This window comes from Sparus aurata, chromosome 4 (assembly GCF_900880675.1).
Source record: "Sparus aurata chromosome 4, fSpaAur1.1, whole genome shotgun sequence".
Lineage (NCBI taxonomy): Eukaryota > Metazoa > Chordata > Actinopteri > Spariformes > Sparidae > Sparus > Sparus aurata.
The window spans coordinates 35,078,963-35,106,902 of record NC_044190.1 but is presented as its reverse complement, the minus strand read 5'-3'; the positions used below and the strand labels follow the sequence as shown (position 1 = coordinate 35,106,902).

The 27,940-nt window shown below is 43.8% G+C and overlaps 1 protein-coding gene across 3 annotated transcripts in view; it reads left to right on the top strand.

The window, feature by feature from the left end:
- Positions 1–27,940, top strand: part of fto (FTO alpha-ketoglutarate dependent dioxygenase) — a 126,606-nt gene that overhangs the window by 23,200 nt on the left and 75,466 nt on the right. For 2 of the 3 annotated variants that reach the window (XR_003983909.1, XM_030415366.1), the window contains exons 3-7: positions 118–1,093; positions 3,922–4,047; positions 8,070–8,149; positions 8,586–8,729; positions 14,840–14,959. Coding sequence is in view for 1 of the 3 variants with exons in the window: in XM_030415366.1 (XP_030271226.1) it covers positions 118–1,093; positions 3,922–4,047; positions 8,070–8,149; positions 8,586–8,729; positions 14,840–14,959 (1,446 nt within the window). In the remaining 2 variants the exon portion in view is untranslated. The remainder of the gene's footprint in view (positions 1–117; positions 1,094–3,921; positions 4,048–8,069; positions 8,150–8,585; positions 8,730–14,839; positions 14,960–27,940) is intronic. The other variant, XR_003983910.1, reaches the window with a different exon arrangement.

The window sequence follows — 27,940 nt, the reverse complement described above, 5'->3', positions numbered from 1 at the left end:
GCTATAGCCCTGTGTAACTGTTTGCTCAAGATCTGACAGGTGGAAGTTGTCTCATTTTTTTTTTCCCGTGTTGTCTTGATCAGCCTGTTTTGATAAGCTGTCTTTTTTTTTTTCAAGTGGGACTCCAGTTACTCCGGCCTGGTCCTCAAGAAATCCTGCTCGCTGCCCACTGAGCTCCATGGCCGGGTGCAGGCGGCTCTGCTCACCCTGAGAAGGAAGGGCTGCCTCCTGAGGGATCTGGTTCGTGTCCGTGACCGAGATGTGTTCACCGCCGTGTCCCGGGCTCTCCTGGGTGAGCCGGGCCACACCTACCGCTATCTGGACACTCGGCTCTTTGCCATCCCCTGGCACAGTGAGGACGCGGACGTCAAAGGACAAAACTGTTGTGACCCTGACTTGAGGGCTGCTTGCAAGGCACTGTGGGAGCTTAACACCTTCTTCTGCTCGGATGTGTCTCAGCTGAAGGAGGGAGACAGACTAACGCAGTGCGTGAAGGGGGAGGCAGAGGCCAAACAGAGTGAAGAGGGGGACACAGAGTCTAAACACAGTGAAGACTCCAAGAACAGTGAAGGAGGGGACTCTGAGTCCCGACAAAGTGAGGAGGGGGACACAGAGTCCAAGCACAGTGAGGAGTGGGACATTGAGTCGAAACACAGTGATGAAGGTTGCTCCGGGACAAAACAAGAAGGAGAATGGGAGACTGGGTCCAAACACAGCAGTGAGGAGGGAGAGTCCTCCCAGGTTAAACCAGGTGAGACCATCGTCGGCGCAGAGACTCAACCGTTAGGACTGGGGCCCCAAGAGAAACCTGTGGCCCAACTCAAGCACAGCTTGTCAGATTACCACATTGAGGACAAGGAGGAACAGGCGAGCGAGCAGGGCTGTTCCCAGCCGAGTCCTCCGCAGGTATGCACCGGTCCGGTCAAGTTCAATGTCACCTTACTCAACTACATGGACCCAGCAGCTATGAGCCAGCTCAAAGAGGAGCCTTACTATGGCATGGGGAAAATGGCGGTAGGGTGGCACCACGATGAGAACCTCATCACTCATTCGCCAGTGGCTGTTTACAGCTATAGCTGTCACGATGATAAAGGTAAGAGTCAAAGCTTGAATAGCTTACCTGCCTAACTGTGCTGAATGGATAACATTATTTGAGATCAGTAGATTGAACACTTCAGAATCTTTTATTTCAAGCGTTAAATGCTATCGCTAATGCTATTAAACGCTCTTCGACGTGTTGCACTGAAATTAAGAGTCCTTTTTGTCTCCCTTCGCAATATTCCATCAACGTATCTCAGTTGCTTTATGGTGGATCAGATGCAGCCAACCCTGCGTATTATGGCCCTACAGCAGCGCCGTAACATCTGTAGACACGGCCCCTGGTGAGGCAACCATCAGATCCATCTATGTGATAGTGTCAGGGCATTATCAAATGTCATCACTGCCTTGCTGCTGACAGCCTTATCGCCGACGTGCGTCGGGAGATCACAGACATTTGGATCTGAGCTCTTAACACACGCTCAATGGCGCCGTCTTAACAAAACAGGCCTTATCACACACACCGCATCTCATCTAAATCATTTCCCCAAGAAAATGATCGATGTGCAATTATCTGATAGGGAATAATGAGCCCTGCTTTGATAAGTGCTCCTAGCCTGTACTGTATGGAGCATACGATGTCTCCTAATTATGGAATGTGCACTCTTTCAAGAGCTGATAGTATATCCTGATCCAGCTGATAGAGAATCTCGGCGAGAGAGGAAATTTGCCTTCAAGAGCATCTGCAAAAGATCCATAGAAGACAGTACGACCAAATCAAAAATATGTGTTATTTTGAATTTCTCTTCTTGTTTAAAATTGGATATCAATCCAAATAGGTGGATTTTAAATAAAAGTCTAATGCCTTTCCTCAAATGCCACTCGACAGATCAATCCTCGCACCTTCCAAAGAATCGATGGAGAGCAAAACATAATTCCCCCTTGTGTCTGTCTAAGTCTGTGTCTTGAAATTGTAATTTTACAGTATCATACGACTGCAACGCCCACTGCTCTGACATCCCAACGCATTTTATTAACTGGGCTTTTCTTCAATGGGGTTCCCTAACCAGGAACACCTGCTCCAGAGGTCTGCTTCAGCAATTTGTTCCAGGCCATTTCAACTTTGACCCTGTGAACACGGGCTTCAAACGCTACGGCATAACACCTTGCCGTACATAGCAGCTGTGTCTTTACTCCTCCTGAGTGACCCCACAGCTCCAGACTTAAGAGAGGAAGGTCTGATCAGAGCGCCGTAGAGCTTTACCCTCGTTACCGGCTCTGAGGACTCCCAGAACCGGGCTAATGAAATTCTTACCTTGAGGAATGTTGCACTTCTACAATAACTCCACATTTCTTAACATTTGTGAAGAGAGGGGGCCTGCCCCTGAGAGGAAAGAAACACAGCACATTAGATATGTTAGATATACAGAGACCTGATGTTTTGCATGACACCTGCTTCCTTTGAGAGGCTTTTTTTTTTTTCTCTGTGAGAAGCCTCAACTTGTTTTTATGCTTCAGCAAGCGAAGTGTTCTGAGTGTTTTTCCCAGCTGCGCTGATCCAAAGGAATCTGCCACGACTGAGCGTTTTCCGGCACGGAGGATGATCTTCCACCATTCCTGAGGCCTTGGGGAGTTCTGTCATTAGCTGGCTCTCAGAGCACAATGGCTGGAAATTAAGTTACTATTTATCCGTGCTGAGCAAAGGAAAAGGCAGCTGTGGGGCAGAGAGGCCCAGAAAGACTTTAGTATTGATTTTGCTGAAGGGTGTTGGCCAGCCGAGCCAAATCTTGTTTTCTTAGTATTCCATGTAGGAATGGAAGGAGAGAGAGGAGCAGGTTACAGTGGATGGGTTCAGAAAACAGGAATATCACAGGATACCTGCTGTCCAATAACACACTCTCACACACTTACTAAACAACATCAAGGGCTTTTATCCAACTATTTCCTCTTGCACAGCATAATGATGGCATAAAGATCCTGTGCTAACAGCTGATATGATCACAGCAACACGCATCATCTTTGCTCTGCTGTTAAGTGATTCTTACATCCTGGAGACAAAGCCTTACATCTTAAACCGTTGTTAGGGTGGTATGGATTTACTCATTGCACTCCTTGTTCTTTAAAGTGGGAACTCTTTATTTAATTTTTAATTTTTTTTGGCTACATCTTACCTGCTGATAAATTGGTATTGTTTAAATTGTCTCACTAGAGGTGCAACCATCAGTCAACTAACTATTTTAATCATCAGTTTTAATCATAATTATTTATCAGTTTTTCTGGTTCTAGCTTCTTAAAGTACTACAAGGAACTTTTAACACTCTCTAGTTAATACTGTTGCCTCCACATGAACTACGCACAGGCAGGAAGCTGCTCTGTCGCCTGGTGATACGGCACTTAAACAAACTTTGCTTCTCCATCAACATCGTTTGTCCACAGGGTCCGCCAGAGTCGCCCCCCCCCCCCCCAAAAAAAAAGATCCTTGTAGTAGCTTTAAATGTAAGGATGTGCTGCATTTCTTGTTATTTATGGTAGTAAATGTTCGTTGGAGAAAAAAAAACAATGTGAAGATTTCACTTTTGGCTCTTGGAAATTGTGAATTGTTTAATTTTTTTTTTTACAATTTGTAGACAAAACAAATTGGGAAATAATCAGCTGGTTAATCCCAGAAATGTCTTATAAATGAGTATTGTTTTTAAAAAAGATGCGATTATAAAGCGATGAAACGCATGTCTTGCCATAAAAATGTGAGGAATTTAAGTTTTGCCACCTTTTACACTCGGTGTAAGTCACGCTGGATGAAACTGTCAAACCGAAAAGCCTAGAATATGAATATAAATGTGAAATGCAAATGTTACAGCGAGTCGGGCTGTGTGTGACTGACAGGTGAGAGCAGTGAGGGGGGCAGCGCTGAGAAGGCGTTTTGGAGGATTGGGCTCAAGGTAGCCTGGGACATCCACACACCTGGCCTGATGCTGCCGCTGGAGTCTGGAGACTGCTACTACATGCGAGGTACCAAATCTCCTCCACACAGACACGCACACATACGCATGTAAACACGTAAGCTCGCACCAGCTCGGCCGCATCCACCAGCGTGTCTGACTTTGGAGGGAGGACCACTTTTATTACCCTGCGTTTTAGTGTTTCTTGTACTTTGTCCCAAATGACCCATACCAGCAGGATGCACTCCTCACTCTCATGCTGTGCTCTCCTCTTCCAGCCATCAGGAGAAATGGAGCTGAGGTGTGTGTGTGTGTGTGTGTGTGTGTGTGTGTGAGGGGTGACTTGGCCTGAACACAGAGCTTTAAGGTTCCATGAAATTGTGTGCATTAGAGAGGTTAAGAAAAGCAAATGTTATTTTTTGAAGTCCTGTGACCCGGCGCTGACTACGTCTCTATGGAGAGGACAGACAGCGAGCCACAGGGGTGTAAATCATAGCTTAATGCTTTTGGCTGCGGCCGCGGACACCTCAACCCTCCTCTCCTTTTTTTTTTTTTCCGGCCTCCCTTGGGTCCTTCCGAGCTTTCTCGTATTTTTCTGAGCGCGAGGACATTTATCCACATCACAGCAGATCCTTCAGATGTACAAGAAGTAAGAGGCCACCTGGTTGTATGGACGGGAGATTTATCTTTCTTTAAAGGCACTCTGCTTATAGTATATGACGGTAGCCATATAATGTAATTCTGTGTCTGTTCACTTTTTATTATTTCTTATTTGTTGTTTTTTTTTTTTTTTATCTACAATTGATGAATTGAGAATTTTAATTTGTGGCTAAAAATAAGCAAATTGATACAATACATAAAAAATATAATACACATTTTAGTACAGACTGAACATTTACAGATATCCATTCATGATATTTAATGTAAAAATATCTGTTATGTGAATTATATATATATATTTTCATTGTTTTCTAATTTCTTTAGTTCTTCTAAGTTCTTGATTTTTGCCTAAAACGCTTCTCTTCCCTTACCAGACTTACATTTTGACACAAAACTGTGCCCAGTATTTATCTAATATGTAATCTAATCTATTTTTTAATCTTATTTTCTGTATTTTCTTATTTAATCTGTCAGCTATCTACATACTGTATGTGATAATCTACTGTGTGTGTTTGACCCACTGATTAGAGAGACTTCCTTGTGCTTAAAAAGAGGTCACGGCTTTGATCCCTCCGACAGCCAAATACGTACAGTATATCCATCAAGTGTGCGATCACGTGATGTCAGTGTTTTTTTTTTTTATGAAGACACTGGACCCCTACCTGTGCACTCTGCGTAAATGTCAAAAATCATAAATACACGTCGAAGATTTACAGCACCTGTCAGCTCAGAGCGGTCTGGAGTCAGGGGGATGTAACGTGATCTATGGCAGTATATCCAATGCATTTTTAGGAGGAGATAGTCTGTGTTTTAAATATTTTTGGTGTATTTCTTTGATGATTTTGTTGAGTTTCAATTTCAGTTTTTTAGCCCTTTTGACAAACAACAAAACATACAACCAAAATGTCTCTTGTGCTGATGTGGCCTACATCATGCACCCCCTATTTCACTGAACAATCCAGAGGCTTGTTTCTCCACGTGTCGGCCTCTACAAGTTAATTCACTATCCTTTCTTGTAGTGAGTGCATCTGATTTATGTTAAAAAAGAAGGCAGAACTTTAAAAGAGAACTGGTTCGCTCTGTTTTTTTATATATTTTTTTTTATAGCATGGACATATCAGATGTGCACAAACACATGGATTGTCCAGATGCTGTACAGGTACACTACCTGGTGCATGCCAAAGTGTAGAACATCAAATGCTGCATGTTTTTTTTTTCTTTTAGCATCGGGAAAAGGTTACACAGAATACTTGTATAATCTAGTTTTAACTCTGTGTTTCTAATTTTCTTTGAAAAAGAGTTTTGACTAGTTGTTACGAGTGTCAGCAGTGGAAAGGTTATTAGCAGGGCCGTATAATTATTTGCTTCACTTTTTTGCAGTGTCAGAAATAATATGGATAAATAAAGCATACGTTTTATTTGTTTAAAGGCATGTGAAAGGTTAAATACATTTGTATGCAGACTGACTATTAGATTGTCTATGTTATGTATCCACCTTATGTTCAAGAGGCTATCGTAATTTCAAATAGGCCACTTATAAGAACACAGTCTTTCAAAAGTAAGAAATAGGAAGGTTTTAATGAATTCCTGAAGTTGACTCTTTGAAGCCGCTCTGTTTTCATCTGAGAGCGGCGATGTCTGTACCTAATATTCAGCCTGACAGGGCTTGAAGCCGACCTCCTTTAGCTGGATAAGATTTACAATAGAACAGTCAGTTTCAGGCCAGCCATGATAATAGAGTGATGGGCTGTTGTGCAGACCATTCTAATGGGACTTGACTGTCGCGGATCAGTGGGGATTTATGCTCCACTTGGTGAGTACGCCCTTGAGAGGCCAACTGCTGCACAACGATAGCAGCTCGCACAGTCCTTGGCTGTCTGTCGCTTTTGTCGGTCTACCTGAATTAAATACTTGGCACGGCGCGCGAACATATGCACGCATCTATAAATTTGCACAAGTGGCGTGCACAAAAATACACACACATGCAAAGAACGCCGTCCGGTTGCTTATTTGAGGGAGGGACGTGCACCGTCCCTCTGTTCCAAACACACACATAAACACACAGATGGCGCTGTAGCCGCTAAACCACGTGTTAAAAATATATTGTACCAGTGTTTTAGTGACATACACTGTATGATAGATAGTTTTGCGGTATTAAAAGGAAACTACAATGGTGTCTAACCACAGACACAGTAATGTCTTTTCAGCACCATTTGTCGCCGGCTGGCCCTTTTGAACTGCTAATGTCTGAGCTGCTGGAGGCAAATTGAATCACCATCATTTCCACCCAAATGGAATTTCAGTGGTTAAAAAAGAACAATGCAAGTCTTGACACCGGGCCTGTTCAATAATCAGATTTCCAGCTCCCAATGCACAGGGGGACTGGAGAAAAGAGTTGACCCAATATATTTAAAAGCCTGCTTCCTGGAAAAGGAGGACAAGTGGCAGCAGGCGCAGGGGTTGAAAGAAAGATAAATATTTATTACAGTTATCGAGTTTGCCTCGACTCCCCCCTGATCCCACTGACGCATCAGACGCGCCAAGAAAAGAGCAGATTGATGGAGATAATTTGTTATTGGATATAAACAGTTTTAAAGACGCAGAGTAATTCTGCCCGGAGACCTAATCCTTCACAATCTCATCAGGGTGAAGAAAACACCGGCAAGTTGTTTTGTTTGTCACCATCTTTTTTTCCCCCTCCTACCAAACAATAATATCTTGCTCCCAAAGCATTTGGCTGTTTGACTTTCAAATCACAGGCATTAGCCAGTGTACTCTTGCTCAAGGCGGGTGTAAATATGCACATGTGCTGTGAATGACAGCTCTGTCATGGCTAAATTAATTATTGGTATGAGGCAAATAATGGCAGAGCTGCGAAACATCTATACACACAAAGAAACACATGGAGGGATACACAGGAAACAGCAGTAAGGCCTCTTTGTAAAGCTTCTGTGGTATTGGACAAATGTTTGTTGGTATGGCTCTTCCATCTTGACAGATTGAGCGCGATCTGGTTTTGTTTGGTAATTAAAATTATGGTACAATGCTCAGTCTATTTGATTGGGTGCTGGACCACGCGCAATCTGTCTGAGCGAACACGATGATTTAGTCGTCATGTTCCTTGACGTCCTGCCTTTCATCTGTTTTTTTTTTCCATTGTAATCACTTCTTTCTCCTTTTCCTGCTCTGTTTTATTGGTTATCATAATTAATTGAAGACACAAGCTGAAAATATGAAATCTTAACTCTTATTAGCTATTCTGTTGCATTTCTGTGCTTCACAGCGTTTTATTAATCCGTTATTTCCGATGGAGGCGTTTTTCTTTCTTGATCTGTTCTCTTGTTCGCTCTTCTTTGCTGCTCTGTCGCTGATTGTTGATGGTGTTGTTACTGTCGTTCTGATAGATTTCCCACCCCCCCTTGTATTTACCAGATGACCTGAACTGTACCCACCAACATTGTGTCCTAGCTGGAGAAACGGCACGCTTCAGCTCCACGCACAGAGTGGCCGAGGTGAGAAGCCAACAGGCCGAAAGGAGAGTTTTGAATTTGTCGATTTAGCATGCCGACAGTCGCCTTTGGTTTCAGGGAGGACTGCTGCGCGTTCTTGCGTGATATTTAAGGGATGGATTAAAAGAAAAACGTCAGTGTTGTGTCGAGTGTATGAGGAGAAAGGCTAATTTTCAGTAAACTGATGTGAAAAGAAATGAGCAAATGTGTGAAAAGCTCTTTGAAATTCACATTTTAACATGAATTGACAAAGGGTATAATGAATCAAATCAAACCGGTAGAGTGGGAGGAGGGTATGCATGTTCAAAACCCAACAAGACTGTCTCTGTTTTTTTATTTGAATGTTTAAAACCTAATCAAACCTAAAGCTAAGTTATCGTTGTCTTCTGACTCACATGGTAATTACTATACAACTCTGGGTCTGTTCCTCTCCTGCCAGTGTTCCAGTGGGACTCTGACCTACATCCAGTCACAGTGTCAGGAGGCCCTGTCCAACCTGCACACTGACCCAGAGACCGGCTCCCACAGCCTGCTGGACCTGCTGCCGACAACGCTACGGCGCTGTGAGGAGATTCACAATGAGGTGGGGGTCATTGTGGTGTATCTTGTGTGTTTGTGTACAGCAAGTGTTTGTTTTACATGATGATGCACACATTTGTCCGTGGTTTCTTGTAAAAACATGTTGTTGCAGTTGCTGCTTCGAGCAACAGATGAGTGCCACATAGGAAAACAGAATATGCGCCAATAAAGTTTGCACAAAAACTTTGAAATATTCAACATACAGAATGTTTCTGTCATCATGGAAACTTTCACTTTCACTTTGTGAATTGTTGTGATGCTGTAGTCCGCGCCCATCTGGTGCTCCAAGAAGAACCGTCTGCAAATGTGACAGGATTTCATCAGGACAGGATCTCGGAAGATGTTAGAAAATTGTTATGGAATATAGAGAATCTGGGCATTTGAATAATATGGATTAATATTTAATTAAGAAGTTACATTTTGTTTGAACAGTCTTGTGCAATTGTGCTGGCGTTCCTTCGAAAGGATCTACATTTCTGTGCCTATAGTAGAGTGCGGACGCTCTCTGGATGATCAGCAGTCGAGTTTGACGTCACCCGTGCAGGTGTGCTTGGTTACCCAACCAAGTCATGATGAAGACTTGTGGAATAATCTACCTCACAAACTATACTGCATTTTGGTAATTGAAACTGTATAATACAGACTGGCTAAACAATTCATGCTGGTTGGATATGCCCTTCCCATTTCTTCTGCATCATGGGACTTACGGACAATACTGGCAGTCCTCTGACAGCAGGTTAAAACTCTGTAAACAGCAGAATGAGCACCTGCTAGCTTTCTACCTTCTACTTACGTGGTTGTTTAGTGCCTCCAATATGAAATCCAGGTTGTTCTCATTTGTCCTGGCCTGTGATGGATCGTAAGGCAGTAGCCTCTCCATATGTTATCTAAAGATGGAGTCATGCCCTGCTCCCCTCCCTAACCCCCTTTCACACACAACGACTGATGCTGGCTTGGGGTATCGAGGGATAGAGCGAGGTCAGAAAAGAGGAACGTGAGGGCCCGTCTGCGGAGCCACGGACCCCCCGTGCTCGCTTGCCGCAGGCCAACAGTTAATATTGCACTTCACCTCTCCCCCTTCGCACCCCTGGGCTCGAGGCGCACATCCTAGCTGACGCAAGCACCCAGGCCCCTCAGCAGGACGCCATGACAGATGAGTCTGACGTAAGGTTGTTTAAAGGTTGTAGACAATATTAATTATTCAGCTCTGCCAAACAATAGGGCCGTCTGTGTCAGGAGGAGCGCTGCGCTATTTGAGCTAGCAACACCTGCTAGTTTGCCGCATAGCGCCGCAGGATTAGCGAGCGTAGGCCTCCACCAGGACAGCGAGGTAGGCTTATTTAGGAAAACAGGTTGCTATTTGCAAAAGAGCAGGCGTGTGTGTTTGTATGGTTGAATGTTTAAGTAAGGGGGGGGAGGGTGTGCTCTCGGGGGCTCAACCCTACCCTACCTGGCACTCACCATGATCGATGTGGCCATTTGTTCGGAGTTGCCCACGAGAGCAGAACACCCACTTAAATGATGTATTGTTGGTGGAGTTATTTATGATGGCGGCCCACTTTGGCGCTTGGCGGGTGCATATTGCGCGGGTCGTGTTTGACATGGACGACCGAGGAGCGAACAAGCCTGAGACGCACAGGCAGCCTGACCTGAGCAGTGCCTTATGGGCCTTTCCATAAAAAGCGCTAAACAGCAAGTTAGCACTGGCTGAGGTGCCACGGATATTGTGCAACGTGGTGCAACGAGGGGCTGGGTGTGGTGCGGGCGGGGGGGTGTTGACACTTGTCAGAAGATGTGGGTGGGTCTGACGATGATGAAGCAGAACGTCTGCCATCTGAGTATGAGTGTTCGGGGATGGGGCGGGATGTCGAGTTGAGGAAGGGGTTGATGGGAGACAGAAACAGAAATGAAGAAAACTGAAGTTCCCACCTGTTTGTTAAGCACGGTCCCTCTCACTGTCTCTTTTTAATCTTACCTCCTGTCTTAGGTGGCGCGGGGGGGGGGGGGGGGTAGTCTAACATAGCATCGCCACACGGCCCCCGTGTGCACGTTTGGCTTTGAAATGCAAATCCCAGATGCAAACGTCTTGTCTCATTTAAAGCCACTGTGTCACTTCCCAGGTGGGTGTGTGACAGAGTGCCCTGAGGGACCCCCTCTAATGATGCTCGTCCCCCCACAGTAAATATTGAAGGGAGGGACAAGGTTTTCCCACATGTTCTGGCAGAAAGTAAACTGTGTGGAAGCAGGTGTGTGTGACCTTCCAATGTCCTGTTTTCAGGCCACAATGTCTCCCCAGGCTCTCAGGTCTTTGCTTGGCTTTGAAACACCTTTCCTGAGGGGCTTATGGTGGCAATATCATTGTAATCTTATAAATCACCTCCCAACCCATAGTTTCGCTGGCAAACCTGTCCGATATGTAGTTCGTGCGTGTTATTCCTGGTGTGTAAACCTGTTTCATTCCCCTTCAGCAATGTTTTTAATTAATGTGAGCCATTTTTATTGTTCATTTAGAGGTTTTATTTAGCTAATTTTACGTAGTCCTTTGTAAGTTTGTAAGCGCTACACTGATATTAGTCACATTGATACGAGGGAGTTAATCTCCAGAGGAAGGAAGAGCATTTTTAGTTACATTTGTGGCCTGAGAGGGGAGAAAAGTACCGCACATTATAGATAGAAATGGAAATATATATGGCAATCTATAGCAGCTACCTTGTGTATGACCACTCTGGCAAGTATCTGATGGGGGACCGGTTCTCCTGGCTGATGTGTGAGGAGACCGGGTAAGGTAAACAGAGGACGGCAGAGTGGGATCGATCCCACTCTCATCAGTCCCCACCTCAGGGCCCTGGCCCCGGAAATTGATTGGACCCTCTCAGGGAATACCATGAAGGTGTGGAAGAAAAAAAAAACCGCGCCTCATTAAATGGGAAAAAAGGGGGCTACTTGGCTTTAACTCCAGAGTTGCCATGGTGGGCGACCTGTCGGCTAATGTGGGGCTAATGTTTAGTTAGTGTGTCCATCACCTGGAGAGATGACAGCGAGTGCCGCAGGGGAGCCACTAGCACCCCTCTCGCTCCCCCATGCCGTCTCAGAGAAAAACTAGCCCTAACAACAACTCTCTCTTTCGCACACACTTTCGATCTGTCTGCCTGGATAGGTGGCATTTAGTCAGAGTTCCCCTCTTGGTAACTCTCAGCTGGGTGGCCAGACTCCAAATGCCACATAGCCGGTGCTCCTCAGTAGCTTCAGATGGCCGGCTTTGTGGCTGCCACTGGCCCGCGCAGTGGGGGACAGGCGGCCATGTCAGCTCAAAGTGGAGACACAGGTTGGTTTCTTCTCACTAAAGGACAGGCAGACAATCAGAGAGATGGAAGGAGGGACTGACAGAGAGAAAAGGACGTCCGATATCGGCGCTCGGCGGCTTTGTTGTGTGTTTGAGCTGTAGTGATCGAAGGGGAGTGGATTTGGAGAGTGCTGAAGGGACCATAAAGGATGACATTTCTTTGAAGGGTGGGTTGTATGGAGTGACTGAGTGGCTGCTGAGCAGTGCCACTGGCTGTGTATTCTCCCTGACATGCCCCAGTCCTTGCATGTCATCCCCGCTGTGATCAGAGCCTTTTGGAAGCAAATGGCAGGATGATTCTGTGCACAGCTTCCGCCCAATGCAGACCTCACTCAAGTTGTTGGTGTAAATAATCCTTGCCCTTTGTTTTGACTTGCTTTGGGTGCCGGACAGTAGGTGACTTGTTTCATAATACAAAGCAATGGACGCTTGGAAATTTCACCAGTCGCAGCACAGTATTTTCAGCTCAGTGTGCGCACTTTTCCATCAACAAAACTCACTTTATTTGAGGTCAAAACTTCAGCATATTCTATTTTTTTTTGTTACCTCAACTACCCAAGGATATCTGGGCCTGCCCAAGTTAAGTATATATGTGGGAAACACTGATATACCCTTAATAGGTTAGATGTACTGCAGACAATCTAGGTTTATGTTGCCCTGCAGGAAACTCAGATGCTCACTTCTGAAGAACGAGCACCGTGTTGGTGTTCAAACCTCGGCTACATTCATAAATCAGCAAAATCAACCAGTCAACAAAAGGTTTTAGGGAAGATATGAGTGTTGATGTCACACAAAGCACCTGACTAGAGGCTGGAGTTCATGCCCCATCTCGTGTTACAAGTCACAGACAGTATCGACCTTGAAATATTCAACCAAGAGGTGATTTGTCTCCTGGTCTCTCAAAACATATTCATCAATGTAAATTAGTTCTGTATGTGCATAATTTGAGGCAAATTAGGACTAAATGCAAGACAAAATTGCGAGTGGATCAATGGTTTACCGGAAAAATTGGTGCTACTTTAATTGAATTATATGTAAGATCAGTGAAACCAAAAATACAAGCAAATGTTTTTCAGAAAAAAAGAAACCGCATTTTCATTTTCATGCCATTTCATTGCGTTTCGGGGGGACAGAATTCACCCGCTTAAACCTTGCTGTGATTATTTGTGAGTTTGCAGCTCTACAAAGGGTCTGTTGTAGACATTGGCTAATGCTCTGTTAGAAGCACAATAAACAAAATAGTTTTCAGAAAAGGAACAATAGCTCTCTCGGTCCCATTTGATATGCGACTCCTTTGCATGCAGCCACTTTTTGTGTTGTACAGTTGTCGGCGTCAAAGTGAAACGCAGCGTGCATTGTTTTGGGTGGATGATGCTTTGTAGGACGTTTTGGGGGGAGGGCAACTTGCAGCGTCTCGCGTTTACGTTGGCGGCAATTGGGGCAATCTTTGACACACACGCTCGCATTTTTGGCAATCGCATGCACAAACGTCAACAAAAGCCACTCACACACCTATGGAGACAGCGAGAGAGCGCGAGCACACCGCCGCGCATACTGGAACAAACACAACAACATGCACACGGAAAGACACACTTAGAAATAGATAGGCTACACCTGGCTACATGAAACATCCTTGCGAGGATTAAATCAGCACTTCAAAAGAGCAGGAAACAAAAACACTCCCAGCGGAGGAGAGGGGAGCGACTCGGCAGCCGAGACTGTCATCTCCAGACGGGGCGAGGGAGTGGGAGAGAAGGGGAAGGAGGGAGGAGAAGGAGGAGAGGAGGAAGAGGGCGGAGTTTTCAGGTGTGCTGACTGGAAGGTGTGTGTGTGCGAATAGGCATGTGCATATTTGTGTGTGAATGCTCTGTCTGTCTGTCTGTGTGGGTGTTTGTGTTTGTTCAGGGTGCGATTGTCCTCGCGGAGATGACCGACCTGATTGCTATTTGCAGTAGGAGGACATGCAGTTAGAACAATGTGTCTTTACTGCTTTTGTTCCTTCCAGAGTACTCGTAACAATGATTCAGTGTGCTTGTGTAAATAAAATGATAATGAAAATAGAAATACAGTGAATTAAAGCAATCAAATTTCCAAGGGAAAATTGTATTTCTTCCATTTCCAAAATCATCTCAAAGTTTTTAATTTCCACAAGGATAATTTTAATTTTAAGTATATTTTAAATATATTTTTTTCCCAAAAGCAGTTTTCATGAAATGTTGATAACAACCAGAAATATACTTAGAAAAAGGCCAGTCCTGAATATTGAAGTATGAAGGTGAACACTGTAAAATATGTCAACCAAAAAGGAAATATTTACCAGTTGAAATTTTATAACGTAATGCTATGAGGAGGGTGTTCTTGTTCTACACATTGCATTCTTAAATTTATACTATCTTATATATATATTTTTTTTTCTAGATGAGTGTTCAAAGTTAGCAGATTTTGGAATATAAAATATCTACAATTACAAAAATATACGTACATAATATGATGAGGCTAAAAAAAGCACTGCCAATATATATTTTTTTTAATTCCAGATGTGCATTTTTCGTATGATGATTTCATGAGCGACCAATGTATAAAATGTGTGTCCTCTGCATTAAATAAAATCAAGTTGTCTGTGATGCTCTCACAGAGACAGTTCAGAGAAGTAAGTCATGATTTTCCTCCCCTCTTTTAGATTATATAAACCTGCAGGGGAGATGGTTGCCTGTTTTAATCAGCATTTCTATCGTGTGTGTGTGTGTGTGTGTGTGTGTGTGTGTCTGCAGGTGGAGTTCGAGTGGCTGCGGCAGTACTGGTTTCAGGGCCAGCGCTACACCCGCTTCTGCAGCTGGTGGACCAGTCCGATGGAGCAGCTGGAGAAGGACTGGAGGCTCATGGAGACGATGGTGAGGCCCGCTCCGACACACACTTCTCGTCACGTGGCGTTTCTCGCTGTCTGGTTTCACAGCCCCGCGTAGTAGTTAACCGAACTTAGCGTCAGTCACACTTTATTTTACTAATCCGTAGTCAAAGTATTTCCATTTTAATTTGCAGGTCGTTTATTTATTTTCTTTTTAGCAGGGAAACTATTTTTTCCCCACAAGTGTAGGTTTACAGGCGCACAGCTCAGTCCTCGGCACTGCACTGATGCTGTTCCTACTTTATAAAATCAGACATAAACAAAAAACATTCATCTGAATAATTCTTTTTGATCTACAAAACCTTTTTCACTAAGGAAACCCACATTAATTTACCCTGATTTTAATGATATATTGAAGGCAATATGCAATTTTGATAATAATTATAATAATAATAATAATAACAGTATGACTGATGCAGACAGTCTTTATTTGGTAATTAAAGTCTGTCCTTTCTAAATGCTCAGCGCGCCTTTACTCATGCCTCTTACACAAACTACACAAGTGATCCACTGTCCAATAATGCTCCTCACAAAGGGAGGGTGTGTTTTGAAAATTACACGATGGATCGTCTAACTTCTCGCCGCGGTGCGTTATTAAGGATGTGTCATGTGTTTAATCGTGGCCTCACTGAAGTTTTACTAGAGAGGAGCGTGGGCACGCAGCTATTAGTTAGACACCGCTGTAAAGGAATCGCACTTAGTAATGTCAGACTCATAATTAAGTCACCTTAGTCACCGCTCTGCTCTGCACATATGTGCCGCAGACACACACACACACTCCACACACACTTACAGTAACTTACAGTAGTGTAGATGCGCAGCTCACAAACACATGCACATGTACATGCTAGGTCTCGCTTTCTCTCCCCACAGGTTCCATACAGTCCCTCTCTCATAGCTAGATTTCAAAGAGCGTGTGTGTGTCTTCATGTATGTACGTGTGTGTGTGTGTTTAACATCCAGACACCAGAAGCAGCAGGGGGCACTCTTGTATCACTGTAGCAGCAGCGCAGGGAGCGAAAGAGCTGTGCTCCTCTGCTACCTCTCTCCCTCTCTCTCCTTTCTCCCTCCCCGTGTCTCTTTATGTCTCTCACCCGCTCCTGCTGTCTCTGGGAGCTCTCTGTCTCTGTCAGTGTCGAGCGCTGAGCAGTAATCACATCTAATGCTCAGGCGGGGATAAAGACAGGGGCTGGAGGAGAACGGTACTGCTGCTGCTGCTGCTGCTGCCGACACCACTCAGCTCCACTCATGGTCTCTCTCTCTCTCTCTCTCTCTCTCTCTCTCTCTCTCTCTCTCTCTTTCTCTTCCTCTCTCTCACTTAGTGGAACAGCCTGGCAGAGGGTAGGTAGGTGGGTGGGTGTGTGTGTGGGGGAGTTAGTAGACAGGGGGCTAAACTCATCTAGAGCTCCACCTCCGGGCCCAGATGAAGTGTGTGATTTGGACCTGTATTTAGAAAAGGGCATCAGTGAAATGTGAGGTCTTTCTCTCTCTCTCTCTCTCTCTCTCTGCCGCTGTGTCTCCGTCTCTCTGTAATGGGCAAGCAAACCATATTCACCGTGTGTGTGTGTGTGTTATGATTGTGTGTGTCATTTCTTTCATGCGGTAGAAAACATAGCATCAGACCTTGACGCGATGCAGCAAATAAAATGTCAGCCACTTTTTAGTTTATAAAAAAAAGTTAAATCAATACCACAACCCAATTAAAGATATGTCGATATTAATGTATTTTTTGAAAATTAAAAAAAAGTTGCATTTTATATTTGTCAACACCTCAAATGACTCTGATGTGTGCTCATAAAAAAAACGCATCTAGCAGTTGAAACGTCTCCATTGAAAATTGCATAAACCACCATATTGTCAAATCACACAAATCACGCATATCCTCTGCAGGAAACCGCTCCGCGAACCTCCACAAAAATAACACACTGGTGAGCGCATAAATGTAATCACTCACTATTGTGATGAAAGACAACATTATTGCTCTCGCGAGCAATATTTACATACATGCATCGACCTCTGATACGCTGATGAAAAGCACTTTATAGATGTGACTTATAGATTTTTCCTTTGGAGCTTTTGGTAGCTGTGGCTTTTTCTTGCAGTAAGATTAAAACGCATTCCTCCGAATTACTCTGAGTTATTTAAATTATGTTGGTCGCCCCCCCCCCCCTTCCACGTTCCTTTATTGCACATATTTTGCATTTTGACGGCGGGAATTGACAGTATAGTGTAATTTAGTGAAATACGAGTGACCTAGTGTGTGCTGATGCTGTTTGCCATTTTTATTTATTTGGAAATTTCTTTTTCCCCCGTTCTTGCTGGCAGAGTATATTTTAATACAGGATTATTTTTGTCAAATCTGATATCGCCGTGGGTATTTTAAAATAACAAATATATGTCTCTTTAAATAGGGTTTATAAATTGACACCGTGTTGTTTTATACGCGGCGCTGTAGCAATAAAACAGCCTATTGTTTTATCCTGCTAAAATAGCAATACAAACAGCCAGCCTTCCTCTCTTTATTGTCATATTTAGCACACAGTGTTGTGGGATGCGCCGGGCTATGTATGCGTTTGTTAGTCCGTATGAAGAATATTGCAATATGTAGGGGTGGGGGGGGGGGGACCAGCTCCTGTTTATGGATACTGTCTCTCCCTGGGGCTCCCTCTCTGCTCCTCAGCCCTGTTGTCATGCAAATGCTCATCCTTCCATTTGAATGACATTCTGATAAAATACATAAATAAATAAGGAAAGAAAGAAAACCGGCACAAAACAAGTCCACTTGCTTGCTCGCCTCCTTTTTGGTACCTCGTGAATCCGTGTGGTTTTCTTGATAGAAACAAAGAGACGCGGCGCGGAATAAACTTCCAAGTCGAGGCATGTCCACGCGAATGCATAGCGAGAAGTGTAACGTATAAATCTGTGTGTAGATGGCGGAGGGGGAGGTGGTGTACGTAAGGTAAAGGTTGAAAAAGGGACATTAACTTAAAGGTTTCGACGTTCCCCTGTGATCCAGGGTGCTGCGGTCCATTTAGACCTGCCTCGCTCGCAGCGCCGTGTTCCCTCAGGACTCTGCTATCATGGCTATCATACAATAGTGACATTTCCTTAAACTAGCAACAATGAATAGCTTCCGTCTGACTGACAATAGGCAGAGAGTCTCGGCTTTATGCAGAATATTATAAATACCGGTGTGGTATTTTTTTTCTTATCTTTCCTCTTTTCACTGTGGGGGAGAAGCGACAGCGACGAGCCCACGAGCACATCTCCCCCTTTTTTTTTTCCTCCTGTCCTGCGTGTGTGTGTTTGTGCGAGACAGTGTGTGTGTGTGTGTGTGTGTGTGTGTGTGTGTGCGCCATTGATGTTAATGTATGCGCTTGGCATGACTTTAATTGATTTAGCAGCTCTGCTTGCAAAGTACAGCTTTTCCCCTAATTTGTCACTTTCCTGACTTCTGTGGCTGCTCATCTCACAACTTCAAAAGCCGCCGCGGATGCAAAGAGATTTCAATGCACTCCGTCTCCCTCTCCCTCTCTCCGACTCTCTCCATCTCCCTCTCTCTCTCTCTCTCTCTCTCTCTTTATGTTTTTTCTTTCTCTTGTTCTCTCCCTCTCTCGCTCCCTCTGTCTCGCCACATCTCTCTGTGTCTCCTCCTCACACTTTCTCCCTCATTTGACAGCAGAACGAGCCTTGTAGATGGAAATCTTTTCAACACATATCAAGGAAATTAATCTACTTTCATAATAAATGGGATCCACTCAGTTGAATACATTTGTATACTTCAAGATGTACAAAACAGGAAGTGGTATCGGGGCCACGTCTTCCTCTACTCCGTTCACCCAGCCTGTCACTCCCTGTTTTCCCGATGGTTTGGTCACACACGCAAACACACACACACACACACACACACACTTTGTTTTCTTTTTTTTTTCCTCATTGTGTGACAAAATTTACCTCGTCTGATTCGTAATAGAGGCGGACTTTTTGCACGCATGCGCGTGTGTACGCGCGGGGATGCGCTTAGTGACCACTTCATCTTCTCCCCTCACTTTAATAACTGTCTTCGGAAACAATCTGGGCTGCTGAGGAGGGCTGCACTGCAATCATACACAGCCTGGCCCCGGTCGCCATCGATAGCTGATTAGGTTATTGACCTAGCGTGTGTGAGGAGTGGCCGTGGAGGGGAGGGATGCGGAGGGTAGTGAACTGTAGGGGAGAGTGTGTAGAGAGAGACACAGAGAGGAAGGCGGGGGGGAGAGGAGGAGGTACAGGAAAAAAGAATAGAGAGGGCTCGTGTGTGTTGGGGAGGAGGAGCGGGGGGTCAATGTAAATGTTATTGCTGTGTGAGCTCATTTGATCAAAGTCCTGGAAAGGTTAAGCGAATCCAATCTGGTTTTGTATGGCAGAGTGGAGACACAGGCGCTAGAGAAGAAACCCCCAGGACGGAGAATGGATTATCATATTGGCGCTGGAGTAGCAGGGGCCTCCGACGGACAGTTTACCCTGCCCGTAATGCGTTTAGACAGCAATTGGCCTTAATAACCTTTATTGACTTCAGCGGGTCAGTGCCAAGAATCTAATTATCAAAGTGTATCAATTTCATTGGAGTTTAGAGTTGCACCGCTCACAATAATTATTTTAAGGTCGGGCCGGGGCAATTAATCCCCTCTCCACTTATTTGATGGCTTTGTAAAACATTATAAATGTTATGGTTTCTGTTGTGCGCTTCGCCGTAAATAATTTCAGGGAGCAATTTTTTGTAATGTATTATTTGGAGAGCTCGCCGTGCCGGTCTTGCGCTGAGGGGAAGAAGAGAAAAAAAAAAAAAAAAAGAGGCAGCGTATTTCGAAAAAGCTAGAGGCCACAGCTGAATCATGTTGCAGATGTTTACCAGCAGTCATTTTTCTCTTTTTCGCGTGGCCCGTTTTACTCGCGCAGTCGGGCAGAGTTTTATACCCACTTTATATGCACACATGGAACCCAGATTAATTATAAGTGTGAACTAAGCAGTAAACTGTTTAAAGACCATTTATATTGCTCATTATGGAGCCATTTATTATCTCTTACATTAAATCGCACTGTGTTTATGCAGCACATTGTTTTGCATTTTAAGCTCTGTACTGTGCAAATAGGCTTATACATATATTATATTCCAATTCTTTGTGGTTCTTACGCATAAATACAGTGAGTGTGTGTGTGTGTGTGTGTTTTGGTGTCCGTGTGTGTGTGCGCAGCGGTGTCCGCACTGTGAGTGAAAGAAGTAAAATGTGCAGCGGCGCAGTAGTTTTATCCTTCATTGACAGTCAATACGTGCCGTTACCTGGATAGCAGCAGCTGTTTTCTCCTTATCGCACAACTTAGACTAGAGGCCTAATCCACGCGTTCATTATTGCGCGGCCTTGTTTACCCGCGGCTCAATATTAGCTCGCTTTGCTTTGCCCTATTTAGACGGCGCCGCGTAAAAAAAGAAATTACTCAAAGATTATTGTTATTATTCATTTAAAGAGGAAATATATGGCTGATAATACATTTTACATCGCGCAGCAGCTTGTGTTTGGAAATATAAAATGAAAAGAAGCGGGAAGAGACGGAGAGAGAGAGAGACAGACAGAGAGAGAGAGAGGGAGAGAAGGGAGAAAATGTAGCGGTGCAAAGGTATTTGCAATTCTCTTTGAAGTCCCTATTCAACAGGGTAAGCTGAATTTTCGGCACTGCCTGATAGTGTTCTGCGTAAATGCTTAAACCCCTTTAGAGAATTTTCATGGGCAGATACGCGGTGGCTTGAAGGGAGCGTTTATGTTACCTGGAGCCAATGCAGCCCGCAGCTTTGTACCTAAAGATGTACACTAGTAGTGAATGGAATCCCACAGAGGTTTGTCTATGACAGAATCTCGCTGCAACATCGCTGTAAGCCGAAGCGGAGGTGAACAAAAAAAAAAAAGAGAGAGAGAGAGAGAGAGAGCTACGGAGAGATTTAACCCTGTCACTTCTCAGTTGTCGCCTCACGTACGCATTTATTTACACAGACACAGACACGGAGGGACAAAAGCACAAGGACACCACATACACTTAATACAGAGTGTGTGTTTGTGTGTGTCCAGGTGTCCGTTTAGGGAAAGTTTGAATAAAACTTTGTAGTGAGGGCTTTTATGGCTCATATAACAGTTTGAAACGGAGACTACTGCTGCAGCTGAATTTTTTATTTTTATCTCCTTTCGTGGATTTATTTTTAAGCCCCAAATCCAAAAGTGTTTGGACGCTGTGTAAACCACAATAATGAAATAAAAAGAATGCAATTAGAGCTCCGTTTCGATTAACCAAACAAACGATTGGTTCATCTTTAAATTAACCTCCAACTCTTTTCTGTATTTTACAACAGATAAATCTGTTCATAATTCTCAGATTTCAGCTTCTTGAATATGAATATTTTCTAATTTACTTATTTTTCTGTCACGATAAACTGAATGTCTTTGGTTTTTGGATGAAACAAGACATTTAAGGATGTATCCTGGGCTTTGGTAAACAATGATCAACATTTTTTGTCATTTTCTAAAACATTTGAATCAACAAAATGATCAACAGATTACTTGACAATGATTATCATTAGTTGCAGTGATTTGAAAATCTTTTTTTTGACCTGGGTTCAATTGAGTACAAATTCAAAATGTTTTTGTGTTTGTAGATATGTAGTCATTCTGAATTTGACTCCTGCAACACGGAGAGAGAAAAGAACCACAGGAATCTGGGTTGAATATTGCATCACCACTCTATTCAATTGCTTTTGGATACTCAGTAGAATAAAAGTTGACTTTCGAAATGTGCACGAAGGGAGATGCACACACGGCCGCCAATCATAATTCCTGTCAAAGCTCCTCGTGTTTTAATATGTATCACTATCACATCAAGTCATCTTCTCCTCTTTAGGACAATTCCTCATGCAGCACTTTCTCATCGAAAATGATTAAAAACCATTCCTTATGTATGTGGGTAATTATTTCTCAATCACAGGATGTAACGGAGTGTCCTAAAAACAAAAAAAAAAAAAAAAAGCCGAGGTGCAGAGAGTTTTCATTCCAGCGGTCGACCTGAGCTAACTTGTTTCGCGGTTGTGGATGACTGGATTCGGAATGTGTCAGAATAACTTTCGTCATTGACTTCATGTAACAGTGTGGAAACAGTACATTAATAACGACAGTGCGCCATTGTTTTTTTACGTCATGAGAGAAAATGAGCTCATCGAAAAACCCCCACTGTTTTTTTTGGTTTGTTTTTTTGTTTTTTTTGTCTTTGTACCCATCGCTGTCAGCTGCAGTGTGGGGTACACCTCATCTTTACAATGAGGGGGCGGGGAGTTTTATTGACAGCGGCTTGGATAATTTATTTTGTTTGTCTGTGAATTGTGATGTTGACAGTGTTTTTACTGTATCAGCAGGCTTTGAAGGCGGCTTGTCTCGTCTTCTTAGAAGACAAATGAGCACTTTACAGAGACTGATCTGCCTTATCCGCTTAGCAGCTCCCTCAATCCCCGCATTTATTTATTTACTTACTTATTTACTTACTTATTCATTTACTTACCTCTGTCTGGATTTAGTTTGAATCCCTCCCACCAACACCACCACCACCACCCATAGCCACCCCCTCCTCTTCCTCTCCCTCTCCTCATCCTTGGCCTCGATCAGCAAGATAAGCCTTCAGAGGAGGGGAGATAACATCCATTAAAGTGGTAAAGAGGAATTATGGGGCAGCCCAGATTAATCACTGCTCAGCTTAATCGCATTCAGTGCGGACGGCGGGGTTGGCTGCAGGGCCCGGCTTTTTTTTTTTTTTTCCCTGTGTCATACCAACACGGAGAAGGATGTGAGGAAGGAGTGTGTGTGTGTGTGTGTTTGTCTGTGTCGAAAAAAGTGCCTCGATGGGGGAGAAAAGTATAAAAAGATGAAAGGGAGATTTCAGAGCATCTCGTAGCAAAGCCCGCCCCTCTCATAGCTGACTGGAGACATCACCACTAACCATCGCTTGATATATAATTATTCCTCCACTTTGATCCAGGTGTAATTGTTTACTCTCGCAGGCGGTCGTGTCAAAGTGGTGGAGTCAAATAAAAAGAGAGAGACGCACGAAAACACACTGATTTGTCGTTGAAAGCAAAGAAAAATAACTTAAAATCCTCCTCGATGAGTGCTAGTTTTAAGTGCAGTATTAATCTCACTGTGCGTCGGATACATGGCCAGAGCTTGTCTGTCGCTTCTTCAATATATCAAGCTCAGAAATAGCAATACCACATCTCACGGTGTGAGATGTGGCACCGAGCTCCACAAGCCAGAGGGGAACAAAAATAGAGACCTCATACTTTGAAACATGTGCGCACACTTTTTTATTAAAGTCATTTGAATCTGAAGCCGGATCCTCATCGGCTGCTGCGGTTTTTTATCCGTGTTATTGTTTACCTGCGTGTCAGCTCAAATTAATTACACATTTATTTGCGCAGCCCCCCCCCCCCCTTAATCACAGTCACAGTCTCAGATGGCTTCATATCGCCCACACATAGTGAAACAATAAATTAAAGCAGATTAATGAACATGAAAAGCAGCTCATCCCAAACTATAGATCCTCAAAGTGAACAATAAAAAAAAAAATCCCACCCTCAAACTTAATTAGAAAATACCGTTTCAAGGCACTAAGTGAGTGAAAAAAGGCAACCATTTTTCTGACATCGAGGTCAAAAACCTTCGAGAGAGACGCACAAAATAAACAAAAAAGGCCAAAAGCCTCAAAGTCAGACATCACTCTATCACCGAGTGACACTTCTAATCTTCTCATCTCCGAGGAAGCCTCAGGCACAACGTCTCCAACGCTGTGTTAATTTGATCCATAATCAGCTTTTCGTTTGATTCGCGAAACTAGCAAAGCAAAATACGAACCGCTTAATACCTCGGCACCTCGCTAATTCTTCAAAATCGCTGGAGCAGTTATCGTGTTGAGGGTTTTAAGTACATAAAGCCTCCGTTGGAAAACAATGAGCGCAGAGAACGGGGCCGGTCCTGATGGGAAGACGGTGTAAAATTGTCTGAGTCGCTTGACGAAACGCAAAGAAAAGGAGTAAATATGGGAAAAGATTGTCGATGATGATTGTATCGCTTTGTTTCGGGGGGGCGGAGGCGGAGGAGGTTCAGGGAGGCGGAACAGGTGGAAGAAAAAAAGGGCGGGTGTGGTGTTTTTCAGAGGTGAGGGGAATAGAGAGACAACGGCGAAGATTCAAGTCGGAATTGGAGAAGGTAAAGCGGAGAGAAAATGAAAAAGATGATGCTGTAAACACGGGGATGTGAGTACAGTGAGGAGGAAGTACAAGTCCTGGGAGCATTCTGGGAAAGTTCCACGCCTTTGTTTTCTTTTGTTTGTGCGCCTTTCAAATCGGGGCATGTACAGTATGAAGAGGATAAACCAACAGAGATCAAACCTGGGGCGTGTGTTTTCTGGTGAAGAAGATTCTCTCCCATGTGAAGCCTGAAAGGAAGATCCCTTCTTTTCTACAACCCAGAGTCTGTGTTTGTAGTTCTGACCCTCAGTCTTCTCAGTTATGTCTTTACTCACCAATTTTAACTGATGAGATCCAAACACTGGAAGCCACACCTCAACGATGGAGTAGTTTCGAACATTAAATCGGCTTTCCGACGACTCTCCAAGTATTTCATTCGAGGCATTTAAATTACTTTTTAAGCAACCATTGTATAGTTGAACTGTGGTTATTACGACTCAAAGTTGAAGCAATTCATGGCACTGTCCCATATCTGAGGGTGAATAAAGTTGGTGAGATGAAAATATTTCTCTTAAGCAGTGGAAAAGATGCACAAAAGGGATGAAATTGAGACCAAGGCTGTCACGAAAAAGTGGAAACCCCACTATCTCATAACATTTTCAATTAGCAATTCAATTGTAAGTACACATGCAGTAATATATGTGTGGGCAGTTCGCAGGGAGGCCAGAAAAGAAAAGAGGAGCAGGTGTAACTTGTGTTTTCACAGATATCGAGCTGATTCTCGAGCTGTGAGCGGCCATCCTTCCAGGTAAGCGCGTCGCTTCCACCCTCCTATCCTTCCCCTTTGCAGATGGAGCGATCCGATGGGTGGTGTTAAATGGGTGAGATGTAGGACAATGTAATTAACGCTAGTCCTTTAGCGGGCCCCGCCTCGCTCCGCTGGGAGCGCCCGATATAGCGCTCATTAATTCCTATTTGTGTGTAATGAGAGGGTCATGTTGGATGTAATAAATGGCTCTTTTATTTGGGCGAGAGCTGCAGGGCGGCATCCTTTCCCGGCTAACAGTCTCATAAACACCCTTTAGCCGCTCTCATCAGCCTCCCTTGGTGGGGAGCGATCGCACATATAACACACATACATAACACAACAGTGGGGGACAAAGTATACGGTGTAAAGACTCGAGCAGCTATAACATAATCATTGCTCTTTTAATGATAACTATTAGAGATAGCCAGCAGCTAGTAGAAGCAGCCAGCAGTGACACCATATCAGTGTTTGGATATGGTTTTTTACCCATCGACTATGAATGATAATTTGCCAGAGAATATATGAGACTGTAAAATATGTCTTTTCTGTTCCTTTATCAATCCATCTTGTTTTTAGAATGGTAATGTACTACAGATTAATTGAAACACCCTCAGGGGCTTGTGTTTAAATGCTCATGAAAAGTTTCAACACGCAGCACTTTGCAGCAGTAGTTGGACTCTGAACATTAGCGGATTTGATTTGTTGGAAGAAAAGAAAATATAGATGTCTTGAGAAGAAGTTTGAACTTCATGAAGTCAAGATATAATGTGATACAGACTTTTGATCCATTGCAATAATCAAGTACATCATGTAATTCAATCTGAAGTGCACTGTTTTCACTCTTAAGTCCTGTAAGGTAATTAGGTCATATCAATATTACTCGAGAGTGGAATTCTATTCAGAGCATATGTCAGTTTTGTCAAACAGACGTTAAGCATAAAAAACTGCAGGAACGTCTCTTTTTCTTTGTGCCAGATTGAAGCAGACGTCATCTCATAGAGCATGTAAATCAACGCGCAACGGTTTTGCCAGAGTTGGCCGCTGAACAGCGTAACAATCAGGGGACTTTTTTTATTTGTGGAAAGATTAAACCCCGAATACAAACAATATGAAACTAAATATGTCTTGAAAAGAAGTTCAGACTTTCTGATGTCAAGATACAATGTAATAATTAGGTACACGATGCACAACTCAATCCAAAGTGCACTTTTAATTCACTTTAATTAATTAGGTTATATCAATATACTCCACAGTGGTATTATATTTAGAGCATGTGCTGCTTTTACCGACAATACAGTAAGCACAAAAACTGCCAGCATATGTAACTTTTTTTTTGTCTGGCAGATTGAAGTAGATGGTATCTTATAGACAATGTAAGTCCATAATCCAGTTATATGTAGCTGCGTCATGTTGTGCTCCGTTGTCTATTACCGTATAGCTGCAGAGTGTGGAGAGAGTGTTTAAAGCTGCCAGTTTAATCACAACAGAGCTACGGGGAAGCAGCAGATTAAACGCACTACTGTGAACGCTTTGAAGGAATTGAGGTGGAATGGTGCAACAGAAAACGTACTGATTACCGAGTGATGAGTAGTTTTAACCTCAGCACGTGATTCATCTGTCGTAAATCAAATCTGAAACAATATCACAAACAAACATGTCTTAAACTCCCAGGTTTATCCATAAAACCCAGCGATGTTTATGGCTAATATTGCACAGACCTCATGGCATTCGATGAAGTAAACTTTTCGGGTCGAGAACTTGCAACCGTGGAGATGCTAATCTTTTTTTCTACTTGAGACATAGTCATTCTTTTTCACCGTAGCTCTCTTGGTAATTCAGATTTGATGTCAGACTAGACATATATGGGGGCCTGTTTAGTTTCACAGAAGCAGCAGCAGCTCCGCGTCTTCCAGCCAGATGCAAAAAAATTGAGGAATCACTGCACTTCAGACTTCTTGTAGTCAATCAAAACTTTGTTAGCGGCACATTTCAGCCCCTGCAGGCATATTCCCCCTCTCAAACAAAATTCCTCTCGGCGAGCGTGTCTGGATGGATGGAAACCCTTTTTATTGGTTTAGCATTTTTGAAGACCTGAAGTATGGTGCAGTGTGTGTTACACTGTAACTCCGGGGCTTATAAAGGCTGGCTTTGGCCCCAGTCAGCAAAAAGCTTTTTACTGGCAGGAGAGTGAGGTGCTGATCACAATCTGCTATCTAGGTAGAATCTCGACTCAGCTTTCATATACTGAAAGAGAGTAAAGGGGTTTTAACAGAGCAGAAGGTGCTTGAGTGTCACGCTCATCGCAAACATCTCTGTCCAGCTCTGTCTTCATTGTCCTGAATTAGTCAAAGCGCCTCTCAAAGCTTTCTTGTGATGGATGGATGAGGCATTCTTGCCAAGCCAGTGAGGAGTTTGCACAAGTGTGTGTGTGTGTGTGTGTGTGTGTGTGTGTGTGCGTCCCGTCCCAGCCTGCTGGAGAGCTCATTCAGACTGAGAACTATGTGGTTTAGCCATTAAGGCCGAATGGATCCACACTCCTTATCATGAGAGGGAGACAAAAGCCTCCCAAGGAAACAGGCCGGTGAGTTTTTATGAGATATTTGTGGGCCTATTGGACTACAACCCAACAACAGATTTGCCTTTTCTTCTCGTCACCAAAAGGGAGCCCCACAAAAGCCTGTGAGTTCTGCTTCATTTGACCCTGTGGAAAGCATATGTCCTTCCATCCCGCTTGTATTCTGCCCAGAAGATGGACTGCCGTTGGGGCCATAGAAAGCGTCCCTGCCCACTTGAGTGTGTTACAATGCCTTCAAACAAAATCACTTGTCAGGGTTCTTCCCTTTCTAGGGAGTGTCTCTGCCCCCCCCCAACCCATTGTCACTTCAAACATGTTACTCTGATGT